Source organism: Hippoglossus hippoglossus, chromosome 10 (genome assembly GCF_009819705.1).
Source record: "Hippoglossus hippoglossus isolate fHipHip1 chromosome 10, fHipHip1.pri, whole genome shotgun sequence".
In the NCBI taxonomy this organism is placed as follows: Eukaryota; Metazoa; Chordata; class Actinopteri; order Pleuronectiformes; family Pleuronectidae; genus Hippoglossus; species Hippoglossus hippoglossus.
The window spans coordinates 25,273,708-25,286,338 of NC_047160.1; the positions used below are offsets into that span (position 1 = coordinate 25,273,708).

The 12,631-nt window shown below is 47.5% G+C and overlaps 1 protein-coding gene across 1 annotated transcript in view; it reads left to right on the plus strand.

The window, feature by feature from the left end:
- Positions 1-856: 856 nt before the first annotated feature.
- The window catches only part of ppargc1b (peroxisome proliferator-activated receptor gamma, coactivator 1 beta), an 80,996-nt gene continuing 69,221 nt past the window's right edge, over positions 857-12,631 (plus strand). Inside the window, exon 1 of the mRNA XM_034597639.1 lies at positions 857-961. Coding sequence (XP_034453530.1) covers positions 881-961 — 81 coding nt within the window. The 5' untranslated portion in view covers positions 857-880. The remainder of the gene's footprint in view (positions 962-12,631) is intronic.

Consider the following 12,631-nt stretch of genomic DNA (forward strand, 5'->3'; position numbering starts at 1 on the left):
TTCGCAGTTACCCGGCAACAGAAGCTCGGACACTTATAACCGTGCTTCTGAAAACAAAGGCAGCGTGGTGCGTCCTGAACAATCAGACCCTTTGTGATAACAACCAGACTCCGGATGAAAGCAGCTTCTGGAGAACCGGGTTTGTATTGCGTTAGCTTTTGTTTTTCCACTTTTCAAAGTGCTTTTCAGTTTAAGTCGCACTCGCACAACGCAGCTTCCTCTCTCCTTCACACAGTGTCGGCACAGATGTCATGTTAGAGTTAGGGTTCAGTATCTTGCCCCAGAGACACTTTGGAATCCAGATTAGAGGAGCCGGGGATCCAACCAACCCTCTGTGGTTAGTGGACGACCCTCTCTGGCCCCTGAGCCGCAGCCTGAACAGCTGATCCCAGGTGCCAGATATGGAGTTTTATCACAGTGAGGAAATATTTAAATGTCAAAAATCATTTGAGAATCTTGCTTTAAAGTTTACACTCGTACCACTGAGGTGAGATGGAGGCTTTTCTGTCTGCAGCTGAATAACTGAATTAAATAATTATACATCCATGTAAATGCATCATGGATACAATCAATATTTCACAGATTACCTGTTAATATGAATACCTGTAATTCCATGTGATAGTTATGACTTATTGAAATGACTGTATTCAATAAACTGTGCTGTTAACCTCCAGTTGATTGAGTGGCAGTTTAAATGAATGCTGTTTTTATTGCTGGGGGGGGGGCCTGGAGTCGGTGCATTGGCCCCTGGAGGTCTCTTAAGTGTGTGCGTGTGTGCGTGTGTGTAAACAGATGCGCCCCCTGCAGGCGGGTCGCGCCCACTGCTCCTCCTCCTCCTATACTCCGCTCTCTGACTCCACGGCTCCTCATTCACTAGAAGATGGCGGACTGCGCTCCACTATTAGATGAGGAACTCTCGTCCTTTGTCTTCAATTACCTGACAGAAAACTCCGACAGCCAGGTAAGAGCCCGGCCTCTGCGGAACCACGGGACTTTGGGCTTTGCAGGGCGGGGTGCGTCTTTGCGCGTCGCCGGCCGTGGCGCACGCTACGCCCGGTTGATGGGAGGCTTTCTGCCGGCTTGCAGGCAGCATCTCCCCGGCTCACTGCGACCCGGTGCACCGGTGTGTGTGTGTGTCTGTGTGTGTGTGTGTGCGTGCTCGCCTCCTCCTCGGTCTTGACGTGTGGCTTTCACGTGTTTTGTGGAGGAACTGTCATCCGTGCGGGGCGATGAGGAAACGACGGATTAAACGAGTAACCGCGGTAGTGCCGGTGCAGGACGCGCGGAGCAGCCGGTGCGCCGCCGCCGCCGCCGCTCCGGGGGCGGAGGATTTGGTATTCACAGCGGCGCTCTGGAAACTTTTGACGCATTCTTGAGGGGAAGTTTTTCGTGTCGGTGCCGGAGACGTGGACACGTGGTGCGCCCCGGAACGCGTGGACTCATCCCGGGGACTGTTTGTTGACGTGCACGCGTTGAGATCCGTCCCCCGTGGCTGTTGTCGCGCAGCTTTTTGAATGAGAATCGAGCAGAGAAAATAAAAAAACCCTGTGCGTATTTGTGTTTTGGACGCGCGGCGCGGCTCCGTGGACCCTCGCGCCGGGGTCGGTGGTTTCTCGCACAGTCGAATCAGGATGTTGAATAAAGAGGAAACTGACACATCAGAGGTCTGTGATGTTATGTAGTGTCCGTTACAAGCTGCTCCCCGCGGCACCGGGGGAGGGTGGGGGGGTTCGAACCCGGGGATCCGTGGCTCCCCCTCGCCCGGTGAACGTGCCCGGTGCCCCCGGTGCTCTGTAAAGTTGAGGGCGCCTCTCTGGCTTCTCGAAACGTTTTTCCAGATTCGTCCAGATCACCGGTTCACGCGCGTGCGGTGCAGACTCCGCCGATTAGAAAGTTGGTGTGATGTTTGCGTTTTCGTAACCGTTTGCGTAATCGTTGGGAAGCGGTTACGACACCGTCCTCTGGTTCTCACGGTCGTTGGGCTTCGGCGAGGGGGGAAACTGCGGATCCTCGCGTTACGTTCGAGTGGAGAGAGGATGAGGAGGAGGAGGATGATGAAGAATGATGTGTTGCTATGTGGGATGCGTGGATACATCATAATGCATTGAATTTCAAGGAAAAACGCCAAGACGCCAGACTGCGTTGAGAATTCTTCAGAATTAAGGGATTCCTTGGCTCTCCTGCAAACGTGCACATCCTCTTACACGTCATTTTATGTTATAATGAAAGGTCGTGATGTTGAATAGACTTCGGCTTACAGTGAACACACCAAGCAGCATCATTTAAAAAGAAATGTGAACTTTTATAACTGGTATTCCTGTTAATCCCCGAATAATCTCCTGCTGAAGTCCCCCTCGGAGGGCGGCAGCGAGTAGCGTCTAACAGTGAGAGAAGTTGATATTTAATCTTAATTAACTGCTGTTTTGCATACAATAAGTTTCCCGAATTAACTATATGAAGGTATTGATGAACACTGACGTAAAGCTGTGTAATATGACACGTGCATTTTTTCACAACTGGAAGAAAATTATAAATTTGTAGTTTTCCAAACGGGATTCGCTAAAGGAATTGAATTGTCTGAACGTTATCAGGTCTCATCTCCATCTTCCTGCTGCTGTGGAGTCACGCTGCCACAACACGCACGGATCATTAGCGTGCACGTGAAACCCATAACACGGTCTGTCATTGGAATACAGGACCCCTGTGTTTACTGCGTAAGATTGCGTCACTGGGATATTGTGTGTTATTGCTCTGATTGCACGGTCATTGGATTGTGTTGTGCGTGTGCGTGTGCGTGTGATTGTCAGTCTAAGCAGGTTAATTCAGTGTGTGGTGGGATCCAGGGAGAATGTGGGCTATTTATAACGTGCAGCAGTGACACACACACGCGCACACACACGCAGACACACACACACACAGATGTGAGCTGCATGAGGAGAAGAGGAAGATGAGAGGAAACAGACCTCATCATTGAGGAAGACACAAATTGCAGTCGTCTCCTGTCGTGTAATAAAACTATAGACGTCCTATGACATCACAGCTATTACATATGAACTCATTGTGTATTTATCTATTTTTGATTAGCGTGTCCCGTGGTATCACTCTAATATTCCATGTATGTGATAAGCCTGTATTATTTGAACACACACTGGTATGTTCACATAATATATTCAGTGATGACCCTATTACTCCTGAAAGACATTATGTTGCTGTACCAGTCAATTATACATAATAGCAAAATGAATATTTATATATACAGTATATGTGTGTTATTCCAAGGGGGGTCCCAGTATTTATCTATAGTTTCACATTATTTAAATCCTCCAATCACCGTTCAAAACTCCAGAACCGCAATAAATTCAAGTGCGTTGCCCAAAGTTTTCCAGTGATGCACAATACGTCAAACTGGATTTTGGAGAAATGTGCATGAAATCCCCGAGTAGACAAACACGTTGAGGTTCGTATTCATTCATTTGCCTCGTGTTTGCAGTTAAAATGTTTCTCGTGGTGCCGGATCGCTGCAAAGTCCTTGAGTGACACAGAAAGATAAAGTGCGAGTATGAGGAACAGGACGAAAAATCAAAGTGCTCACTGTATCACTCCTTCAGTTCTTTCTTCATGTGTAAAACGATAAGGTTATCTATTCTACAAATGCAGCGTTAATATGTTAATATTTACTCAGGGCTATTAGAGCTGTTCCACCCCCCCCCACCCCTCTCCCTCCCTCTCTCTCTCCCTAACTCACATCCTTTGGTCTGTGTGTGTGTGTGTGTGTGTGTTGCTCGCCCCTGCCGGCTGGTTATTGTAATACTACTCTATCCTCGTGACTGGAGTTACAGAACAGGGCTGCTGCAGTCATGTGAGTTGTAGTGGAGGGAGGGAGGGAGGGAGGGAGGGAGGCAGGGAGGCGTTTCTCCCTGACGTAGTGGTCTGACGGGCAGCTCCCCCCTCCACGCCTCCTCCTAGCATGTGACTCCCTCCCCCCCTCTCTCCCTCTCTCCCTCTCTCTCTCTCTATGTAACACAGTCCACCTCTCTCGCTCGCTCTTACACATACAGTACACATGCCTACTGTAAATCCTCTCCTCTCATCCTGCCGTCTTCTCCCTCGTTCAAACACTCGCTCCGTCCTCCTCACGTCTCCTTCTAACTCAGAGGAGCTTTATGATATATTTAGATTCAATCGCCACATGGAATGAATGAACATGTGAATCTGCTGCAAGAAAGAGAAGCAGCCTCATATGCAAAAGTTCAGCCGTGGTTTCAATGGATGCGGTTGCTCAGATAATTCCTTCTACTAGTGTATAATTTAGGTCAACATCAAAAGGTCATTGTGGTTCACAAGATAGAAAGAGAAATATCACTGTTGTACGTTGTTGCCAAGGTGTAATGCACAATAAGTACACAAATGTTCATGGCTGCTTAAGCACCAGAGCCTGGAAGTTCAATGCCCATCGTTGGAAAAGCTACAGCGTCACAGTGCAGAGGGTCAAACTAACAGAGAAGAAGAAGTTAGCTCGTTCACCCGGTTGTCATCTTTCCATCACTGCTGATAAAAACCTGTGTCTACTGCAGAGTCATGTGACCCGAGAGTGAACGCTGATCGTCTCCGTTCACAGTGAAGCCAGATGTTAGTGGATGTTCGTGGGTTTTGTGGATCGAGAGCTTTCATGAACCTGAACAAGTTTTAGCTACAGTTGTTTCTCCAGTGGCCTCATTCATCAAAGAGGTTGATGTTTAAGCTGAAATCACTGAAATCACTCTCCCCTGTTATTATCTGGACACTTTACCAATCCAATTAAATGCTCTTAAAATGAATCACCAATCAATTTCGAATCAGTTTTCCTTTGGAACCATAGATTTGCCAGTTCACTCCGTCGGCAGCTTTCTGACTGGACCTGTCACGAGGCTGATCTCAGTGCAGTTGGTCTCTCAGCCGTACTTCAGTGCTAATCATTGACCGGGTGTCGAGGGGCCGGTCTTGGTCCGTTCAGGGGATTGACTCTGGGAAGATCAGGCTGACTTAACGTCAGTCGCCACATCCTGCTGGAACAGGGCACAACCACCCACAGCCCACATGCTGGTCAAATATTAGCCGTGGCTCATCCAGCCTGTTCCGTTCTGCCGTTCACACAGTCACATGTCGGTTTCCAGTGAGAGCATTTATAATCTCCTGTTTCTCATTGGAAAATGATATGTTTGGCTTTAAGATCAGAACGCAGTGTGATGACGGATGTGATTCAGCCACTTGTCATCTTTAAGATCACATGTGACATATCTGTTCTGCTCGGGCCTGGAGGTCATAGGTGTCAGGTATAAATAGCTGCACCGGTTTCCTCAGAGATCATAAAGTTTTACTGCAAAGGCTGCATCTAAATTACCTCACTGTTCTACCCAGTAAAGACTGAGCCCAAAAAATACTGGGATTAAAAGCTTGTTCTGTCTCATGTGAAGCTGATAAAAGTTGACTGCCGACTGCAGCTTCTGCACCCCCATTAAATTACCTCTTAATTAGAGAAGTGTGATGAAAAATGAGGGGGACAGAGACGAGAAGGAGACATGTTGAGGTCAAAACCAGTGAAAAACTTTGGAAACACTTTCCAAGAACGTCTGGAGCTCAGACATCCACAGATGAGTCACAGCTTCCATGTGTTCGTCCTCTGTGCTTCACGTTAAACTACATGTTATCGCAGAGTAGCCTAATGAAGATTAAACTCATCTCTTAAGTGTTTCGAACATTAACGACGCCTACACGTACACCGAGAGGAAAACTTAATAAAGCTTAAAGCCATTAACGTGCTGCTGTGTAGCTCTACAGAGCCTCGTACGGTCCGTCAGCACTTTATCCTATGACCACCGTACCTCTGGTGTGTGTGTGCGTTCGCTCCCACGCAGCAGGCGGCTCTCAACCCTCGCCCTCAGTCATATATCATAGATATCATAGAAACAATAACTTCATCGTACAAGAAATACTCGGTACCTGGTTCCATCAACAACTGAATGAAACAGCATCTCTGGATCCAACATGTGCCTGTCAACCAAAAATGCTTTCTGCTTGACGTGCTCACAGGTAGAGGCACAAACTAAGTGATACACGGTGGATTAGTTGTTTCCATGAGGTGGACGAGGTGGACGAGGTGTGAGGGCTCCTGCAGAAACCTGCCCGTCCCCACGGGGACACAAAAGTGGGCGGGAAGACAAATATTAACGCAATTATCAAGCGTCGATGGATTTTGGGTTTGAATGAAACGCCAGCACACGTAAACTGATTCAGATCCGAGGGTGACAGCCGAGTGAAAGATCCAGACAGACACACAGACAGACGGGTGTATAAATAACAAGGCTTTGAAGTTCCACTCAGGAGTGATGGATACAGGTGTCATTGGCACTGACTGGGATTTACACTGTGCCAGGGACAGACACATAAAAAGCTTCCTTTGCCGACATGTTACCCGTCACCTTCTCGATTCACAGATTTCCGTTGGTGTTTATCATGACGATCACATTCACGCTCATTGTGTTGAGCTCTTTTATGTCTCAGGGTTTTGCTGTTTCATGCCCAATCCGGTGCCTTTATCCCTCTTTCTCTCTCTGTCTGTTCTGTCTGTGCGAGTCGTGATGTGCGGTGCTGCAGTGTTCAGCCCCACAGTGACTCACCTGTCCCTTCTGTCACTGGGCTGGACACACACACACACACACGCTGTCACACACACACTATAAGATACAGTGCACAAGGGTACGCATGAAAGCTTGAGGCACGTTTATGCTGCTGTAACGCACGAAAAGAGACGATGTTACCGTCTCTGCCCACGTACTCGACACAAGTCAATCACAGAATAACACAGGTTGCAAATCACTGGCACCTACAACGAGCAGGTCAAAGGTCAGAGGGGTGAAGGTATCGAGTCAACAGATGTTCCCCTGACTATAATCTGAGAGGAGCAAGGATTGTTTCGTAGATGCACGCGGACTCTTTGAGTTACAGTGTGTGTTTGTTTGCATTTCTTTTTGTGCGACGATACATTTGTGAACGTGGAGTTGAAGGAACTAATACGTCCTCACTAGGTCTGGTTTCCTAACCCAGCGCCTGCTCGGCCTCCTGCGGCTCCAAGGTGCTTAGTGCGCTTAGTGTGTGTGGGTGTGTGTGAGTTCAGTTTACTATACGTGTGATTATGTGCGGTTGATCCTCATCGTGTGTGTGCGTCAGAGGGGGCGCTGGGAATATGGCTGCTTCCTCAGAAATCCCTCTGTGGTTCATCAGGCATCCGGCTTAGACGCTGACCCCCCCACGGGGCCCTGCAAGAGTGTGTGTGTGTGTGTGTGTGTGTGTGTGTGTGTGTGTGTGTGTGTGTGTGTGTGTGTGTGTGTGTGTGTGTGTGTGTGTGTGTGTGTGTGTGTGTGTGTGTTGTCTATGCGCGTGTGCCTGAGTGTCGCATGTCGGAGTGTGCTGTTGCGAGCTAACATGCTAGCAGAGGCAGGTGAGGGGAGGGGGGGTCCCTCAATAATTAATTGCTTGGTGATTCGTCAGCTGCTCTCTCGGCATTACAGGCTACAGCTGACGCTCGTGCACACACACACACACACACACACACATTAAAGCTACAGGATTCTGGATTAAACAAGGATCATGGTTCTCGTGCTTAGATCTGAGATTAATGATGATGATCTCCTCTTATTGTTTGAGGAAACCACTTTCTGTAAAAATGAAATATAACCTGTTTAATTTAGTGCAAACAGTCAGACTCTCTGTTTCTGGTTGGTTTCATAGCTTTAATGTTCCTCTGGTCGTGATTGTGTTGTACAGTCGTGTTGACGCGCGTCAGGATCAATTAGAGGCCTTTGCATTAATGCAGTGCGACTCCCTGCTAATGCAAATATGGCAGAATTGATTTCATCGAGATTGTGAATTCAAATTGCAATTCTAACATGATTGATTGCACATGAGGGTGTAGAGTGCCGATATCATCTGGACTCATTTAGTGCCAGCTACCAGTGTTATTATCATCCATTGATTTCCCTCCTGATTATCTGTCATCAACATTTTCTCTGTTTAATCTCAGCTTCATCTTCAGTCTCTGCTGCAGGACACGTTAAAGCAGTTGTAACCTTTAGCCGGTTCTGCAGCAGCAGGGATAAACAGGGCTTACTGACCGGTGCGGTTTGCTGCCAACCACCGCTACACAATACTCCTTCATTAGCTTGGTTTCCACCAGCGAGGCCATATCAGGCTGCAGCTCATTCCTGTTTCTGCCTCCTTTTAGCCTAATTTGGACCGACTGAGATTATGTGGTGTTAAACATGAGGCTGCTCCACCGTCACACAATGTGAGAAGGATCATTTCTGAATGAAGTGATTTAAAACCTGAGATGAAGCAGCTTATGATGCCCTACTTACTGAGGAAACAGTGCAGGGCCTGTTCAGGTGTGGGGGTTCGATGCTTGACCAGCTTGTGTGGTTAGTCGGCCTTGTTTGGTATCGCTCCACTCGGGTCCAGTAGAGATGTTCAGAGACCAATATCTGAAACCTGAAAACGCAAATCTATGTATCGATCGATAAAACTGCAATTTTCTCAGTTGAGTTTAAACTTTCTTAACATCCTGGCGTGTCAGCGCTGTAAACCGTTGGGCTGCTGCCGTGCCCTCGCAGCGTAGCCCCGCCTTTATCTTCACGTTAAATAATGAAGAAGCGATGTTGAAAGCTTCCGTGAGAATCAATCATCTAAAAAAAACTGCTCAGTTCCAACAACTGAGGTCCGAAGAGGTTGAGATCCACGCGATCCGGTGGACGAGCGGCTGTCGAGAAAATTTGAATTCCGACCGAGACGCCTCCATTTACAGTCGAGTTTATACTTAAATTTGACATCGCAGCCTCTAATCTGATTTACACTCTCCAGAGTAGCGATGTGGAATAAATGCCTCCAGCGCGAGGGAACAGGAAAGGTCAGAGGTCACAGTGTCAGCAGAGGAAACTCCCCTCAGGTCCGGACGAGGACAGGACAGGTCTTTATAGACGCAGCATCTCTACTTCCAGTTTGCGTCCTACCTCCTACCTCGCCTGCTCACTGCAGGATTCTCCTAACACTTCTTCCCCTGAGGTGGAGCAACAGAGCAGCACTCAACCGTGTAGAGTGTCCAACACGCACAATGGCTTCATTGCGTGTATGGCGGTGGGAGGCTGAGGGAACAGATATGGTGGGAGAAAGAAGAGGAAGAACTGCTGAACGAGTCTTATTAGATATTCATCCACTGCCTTGTGCCGTCTTTAATTTTATGAAAATGTATTTGGTTTCGTCGCCGTGTTCCAGGTCGTCGCTGTTCTCGCCGTGACTCAAACCAGAGTGTGATGTGAAGATGTAAATTTCTCCTCCACCTCGTTTCTCCCCCGCTCTCCCTCTCTCGCCAGGCTACCGTTTTAATACAGATTATGTACTTAACAGTCAGTGCTGTGATTCTCTGTTATCGTCTCTCATCACATCTTCCTTTCCCTCGTCGTTTGTGGTTCTTATCTTTTACGCCACATTCAGATGCTCAGCAGTTGGGATTTAACAATTTTCCTTATTTATTATAAAAATCATCATTTACATCCCATTCAACATTTTGCCGGCTCACCGATGACGAGTACGATCGGTGTCCTGGTCGACGTGCCTGTGAGATAAAGTGCACTCGCTCCTGTGGGACTCAGACCGAGGAGGTTTTATTCAGTTTGGGAAACGTCTGTTTCATTAGACCTGTCAGTGGGTTTGCTTTGGAGCCGACTACTTGATTCATCAATTAGTCCGATGGTAATTGGCATAAACTTTGTCTTATCAAGCAAATAGACGAAAACATTCAATTGGAGCCTCCCTAGATGCAGGACATCAGCAGATGTTGCAACATTTTCCAACATTTTCCATTCATTTCTCAGAAAGTAATTCATGGATCTTGATAATAAAGAAATCAGACATGTTTAGGGGACTGTTTTTTTACGAGTGTGTGTAATTCGGTGCAGATCCAAATGAAAATCCAGATCCGGTGAAAGTCTGGCCGTTTGGCAGATTCATGTCTTCAGATGCACATTCGATTAACTGACCAAAGTAATTATCATATTGCAAATGGCCGCTGTCTGCAACGCTAATTAGATTTTTGCGAAGCTGTTTGTCAAGCGTTTGCATTGAGTGAATATAAAACAATGCTGGCCCTGCAATTTCTGCTTATTCTCGTATTGTCTCAAACGTGAACACGTAATTCAAAAATCAACATATTGACTGTGTGCATTGTGTGTGTGTGTGTTATCTTTAGTTTTTGCATCAGTGAGTCAATACATTGGCCTCGTGTTGTGTTAGGCTTTCCCTTCATCTGAGCATGGACAGTGCATACATACCTGCAGAGGCACTTGGCATAGTGGGCTTATATATTCATATATTATGCATGTTTGCTATAGAGAAGTCATGCAGGCATACATCCCTCATCTCAATTCTTCCCCACGTCTCAGGCCTTATATCCAACTTGTATCCAAACGTGTCTGTGTGTGTGTGTGTGTGTGTGTGTGTGTGTGTGTGTGTGTGTGTGTGTGTGTGTGTGTGTGTGTGTGTGTGTGTGTGTGTGTGTGTGTGTGTGTGTGTGTGTGTGTGTGTGTGTGTGTGTGTGTGTGCGTGCGTGCGTGCGTGCGTGCGTGTGTGCGTGTCATGTGTCCTTAGCTAACCTTTCCTTGTAATTTGTATTCATCACAGGGGCTTTGTTGCTATATTGATAGTGTCAACATGAGCATGAGACAATTTGTCATTCTCTACACACACACACACACACACACACACACACACACACACACACACACACACACACACACACGCGCACACACTGCAGCTGTGTTCAACACCTGAGGGAGATGGGGAGGTTGACTGAGAGGGAATCCAATCTCACCCAGCAACTCGGGGCTCTGTAGGAAAACGTGCGGAGGCCGAGCGGTCATCGAGCTCGCAGGCCGCCCTATTTCTTTAAAGCTCTCCTCCGCTGCGACCTGATTTATCGTCGGGGCAGCCACCAGGGAAATGTCTTATTTTACCGCGTGCTGTGTCAGTTTCTAAAATCTGACGAGATGAGAGCTGGACGAGATGAGAGGGGGACGAGATGAGAGGGGGACGCTGGTAACTCAGTGGCACGTCCACGTCGAGCGCAGTCTGATGTCGGCCATCTCTACACGTTTGTACGAGAAATGGCGTTTGAAGCTTTTAACCGATGAGGGAAGAGGGGGGGGGGGTTTGGATGTCAGGAACGTGTGCGTCAATTCACTAAAAGGGAATCATGCAGCTCTATCACTGCTGATGTAATGCACTGTAATTAAAATCCTTTTAAAGTATGTTCCTCTAATTGCAAAGCTATTGAGGGATGATTGATACTGCCGACATTTAGGGGTTTGTGATGCTTCTGCGAGATTGTAAAAACGCACAATTCCTGTCTGTATTAAAATATTGAGAAGTGAAGTCTGAAGCTGTAAAACATTAGTTTAGAACGAGCTACTATTGTAAAAGAAGTAGGGTTTGTTCACTGCCTGCTGCAGTTAGGTAACTGGACTTTGACTCTTCCTGCTGTAGTGATATAAGTTGTGAGATCAATGCGAGGTGTGCGAGAGCTGGAGGTGTAAACGCTGCTCCCACATCAGTTCGGGCTCCGTCACACAACGTAGGTCTCTCTCTCTCTCTCTCCTTGACGCGGTGCCAGTGTTTTGGCTGGGGCTCGCCCCGACTTAGCCGACAGACAGATCGAGTTGTAAAGATGTCTGGACCGCAGATGGGCAAGCACCCAACTGCACAAACACATCATCTCTCGTCCGACACCGACACTATAGCCCAGTCGGCCCGGGAGGTGACGCACATTAAGGGAGCAACCCTCTTGTTGGTCGTCTGCCAACCACAACGTACACATGCCGGAGTGTCTGTTCCCTCCCAATAATCCACCGGTTCAACAGGATTATTGTATGGAATTACAACCCCCATGCTTCACAAGGTGCAGGATTACACAGTGCCTCTAGAGGAGGAGCGAACGTGGTTCCTCTGGGCTGAGGGAGGTTACCCAGAGTTACCCTGTTGGGCACAGTGATGGACGGCTGCGGCTCAGGGGGGACAGTGGTTCGTCCACTAACCAGACACATGTCTGACTGCTCAGCTGAGTTTAGTTTCATGAGTTGAACACAAACTGTGAGGGTTGGATTATCTCTACAGTTGCCTACTGCACCCTTATGTGTGTGTGTCTGTGTGTGTCTGTGTGTGTGTGTGGGCTCTCAAGGGCAATGGTGTAAATGAGAGAAAAGGTTAAAGGAAATTTCCATGGAATGGTGCAAGGGAGGGGATACACACACACACACACACACACACACACACACACACACACACACACACACACACACACACACACACACACACACACACACACAGTCACAGTCAGTATTGCTCCTCTGCCATTACTCCACTTAAAAAGCCATTTGTTGTTATTTTTAGATGTTGTTGCTTCCTCAGATAAAAGTCACATTAATGTCTATGAACGATTCTGTTTGTGTGTGTGTCTGTGTGTGTCTGTGTGTGTGCGTGCCCTACAACAGTGAGTGTGTGTGTTTATAAATAGGTTCTTTGGCACAGATGTGCACTTGTCTCTGTCACA